This window comes from Quercus suber, unplaced genomic scaffold, assembly GCF_002906115.3.
Source record: "Quercus suber isolate HL8 unplaced genomic scaffold, Cork oak 2.0 scaffold_221, whole genome shotgun sequence".
Classification (NCBI taxonomy): domain Eukaryota; kingdom Viridiplantae; phylum Streptophyta; class Magnoliopsida; order Fagales; family Fagaceae; genus Quercus; species Quercus suber.
Genome location: NW_027069679.1, coordinates 1,059,369 through 1,062,414, shown reverse-complemented (window position 1 = coordinate 1,062,414; position 3,046 = coordinate 1,059,369). Strand labels below are relative to the sequence as shown.

At 39.9% G+C, this 3,046-nt stretch overlaps 1 protein-coding gene across 1 annotated transcript; it reads left to right on the top strand.

The window, feature by feature from the left end:
* The first annotated feature begins 323 nt into the window (after positions 1-323).
* LOC112033788 (L-type lectin-domain containing receptor kinase IV.1) lies at positions 324-2,586 on the top strand. Its single transcript, XM_024066561.2, has one exon. It carries the CDS (start codon positions 360-362, stop codon positions 2,361-2,363), a length of 2,004 nt encoding a protein of 667 aa, XP_023922329.1. The 5' UTR covers positions 324-359; the 3' UTR covers positions 2,364-2,586.
* The last annotated feature ends 460 nt before the right edge of the window (positions 2,587-3,046 follow it).

Below are 3,046 nucleotides of genomic sequence, written 5' to 3'. Positions count from 1 at the left end.
AAACAACTCACTCCAGACTACAAACTGTATAAAACTAATACCCTCCTAGTAGCAAAGCTGCTATAGGGACCTCAGCATCCTCCTTAAAGAGGGAAACACACTACTACAGTGGAGGAAAGAGTAAACCGTCCCCACCGAGAACCCGCGACTTTAGATACTAATACTGTTCATCTTACGGGATGCTAAAGTCCTGTACACTTTTCTTAAATGGTGTGCTCAGGAAATATTGAGACAGTATTCTGAATTTCATCAAGTCAAAAAAATGATATTTTAGGAGTTTGGAGTCTTTGAGACATTTTAAATTTAAACAACCAAAAGCCATTTGTTTAGAGAGATATATCTTTTTCCTCCTTTTCTCAATGGCGGCTGTGCTTACATCACTTCATTTTCTGATAACTCTCTACTTCATCCTTAAGGTTCCATTGATGGTTGCTCAAGATGACCATTTCATCTACAATGGCTTCAATCAAGCAAATCTGCATCTAAATGGAATAGCTGAATTCCACCCCAATGGTCTATTGCAACTGACCAACATTTCAACCCAACAACTTGGTCATGCTTTCCACCAATTTCCATTAAAATTCAACACTTCCTCTTCCTCTGGGTCTCTTTCATTTTCCACAAACTTTGTATTTGCAATAGTTCCTCAATTGCCGATGTTGGGTGGCCATGGCCTTGCCTTAACCTTTTCTCCCTCGTGGGAACTTGCCCATGCTAATGGCATCCAGTTTCTAGGGCTCTTCAATGCCTCCAGTAATGGCCTCCCAACAAACCACATATTGGCTATTGAGCTTGATACTGTTATTAGTACTGATGTAAACGATATAGACAGCAACCATGTTGGTATTGATGTGAACGGCGTGAACTCAACTGAATCAGCTACCACAACCTACTCTGATCAAGAAGAGAAGAATATAAGCGTGGAGCTAAAAAGTGGCAATCCAATGCATCTTTGGATAGACTACAATGAAACAGAAAAGTTACTGAATGTAACACTATCCTCAACCGGCATCCAAAAACCAAACCGGCCTCTCTTGTCAGCACGCATTGATCTGTCCCAATATCTTTCGGAATCTATGTATGTTGGTTTCTCTACAGCCACTGGTACAGTTGCAAGTGACCGCTATATTCTTGGATGGAGCTTTAATAAAAGTGGACAAGCACACAGCCTTGACGTTTCGAAGCTTCCTCAACCTCCCCGACAAAGGAAAAGTAAAGATAGGCTTATCATGATTTTGATCATAGCAATAGTGGTCGTGCTCATATTGGTCACTGCAGCTATTTTCGTTCTGAGGAGAGAGAAATATGCAGAAATACTAGAAGATTGGGAAAGCGAGTATGGTCCTCACAAGTTCAGCTACAAGAATATCTACAAAGCAACCAAAGGTTTCTCAGACAAGGAGCTTCTTGGAGAAGGAGGTTTTGGAAAGGTTTATAAAGGAACTCTTCGTTCTTCCAATACACAAATTGCAGTCAAGAAAGTCTCCCATGATTCCAAACAAGGGATGAAGGAATTTGTGGCTGAGATCATTAGCATGGGCAGGCTGAGGCATAGGAACTTGGTGGAACTCCTGGGATATTGTCAGCGAAAGGGTGAACTCCTCTTGGTCTATGATTATATGCCCAATGGAAGCCTTGAAAAGTTCTTATACGGAAATGAAAGGACAAACCTTAACTGGCTTCAACGATTTCGAATCCTTAAAGGAGTAGCATCTAGCCTTCTCTACCTCCATGAAGAGTGGGAACAGGTTGTTCTTCATAGAGATATAAAATCCAGCAATGTTCTATTGGATGCTGAATTAAATGGGAAGCTTGGAGATTTTGGCCTTGCCAGATTATGCGACCACGGTGCCATTCTTCAAACCACCCGTGTGGCTGGAACAGTGGGTTATTTGGCTCCAGAGCTTACTAAAACAGGAAGGGCAACCACTTACACTGATGTGTTTGCTTTTGGGGCTTTCATGCTGGAGGTAGCTTGTGGAAGAAAGCCTATAGAGATTCGAGGACTGCCAGAAGAGGTCATTTTGGTTGATTGGGTCTTCGGGTGCTGGAGAAAAAGAGCCATCCTTGGTGCTAGTGATCCAAAATTGGAAGGTAATTATGTAGTTAAGGAAATGGAATTGGTTTTGAAACTTGGCTTGCTTTGCTCACACTCAACGCCAGCAGTGAGGCCTAGCACGAGGCAAGTGATGCAGCTTTTGGATGGCGATGCTGAACTGCAGGAATTACCGCATGAGAGTACTAGTTTTGGTAACTTTACAAATGTTGAAGCATCTGAGATCTTATTGTCAATTAATTCATCATTCGGCAAGGGTTTGACGGCCTCCTCTAGCACTGATTCTGTGCTATATAGTGACAGATGAATCAGACGCATATTGATCTGCTAGCACTGATTAGGGATCACCTTCAGGGGAGAATAGAAAAAATGAAATAGTGAAGAATGTGATGTATTCAGTTTCGTTTACTTATTGTAGAATCTCATATTTGTTAGCAATTTACTTAGGATCTAAGTACTACTTTACTACAATAAGATCAATACAGTTGTTGTAAGCTTTATAACTATAAATCAATAATGTATTGCAGAAACTAGATTGGGTGGCTCGTAAAATTTTAGAAAACTGAAAACCCACAGCCAACATGACTATGCATGAAAATTACCGTTTGCCTTCACAAAATAGCTCGTTGTATGGTTTATAATGAATTGCACTGCCAATGCCATAAGGTCATAAAAAGGAGTTGGGAGTAACATTTACTGAATAGACATATCAAAGAGTTACTTAATGCTTAATGCTAACCATTCCACAGTTACATAAATAAACTCTATGAACTAATTCATTACTAATTCATTCTCCAAAAAAAAATTCATTACTAATTTAACAATGATCATTGCAAAGGGCAGACTCCACCATATAGGCCATTTAGACAATTGTCTTAAGCCCCATGAGTGTAAAAAGGTCCTAGTCATAATAGTATATTTTTATAACATAATAAAATATATCTCTTCTCTGCTAACTCTTTTTTTTCCTCGAATAGGTTGTCAACGTCT

Coding starts and splice junctions, on each gene's coding strand:
- LOC112033788 (XM_024066561.2), top strand. CDS start 360: ATGGCGGCTGTGCTTACATCACTTCATTTTCTGATAACTCTCTACTTC.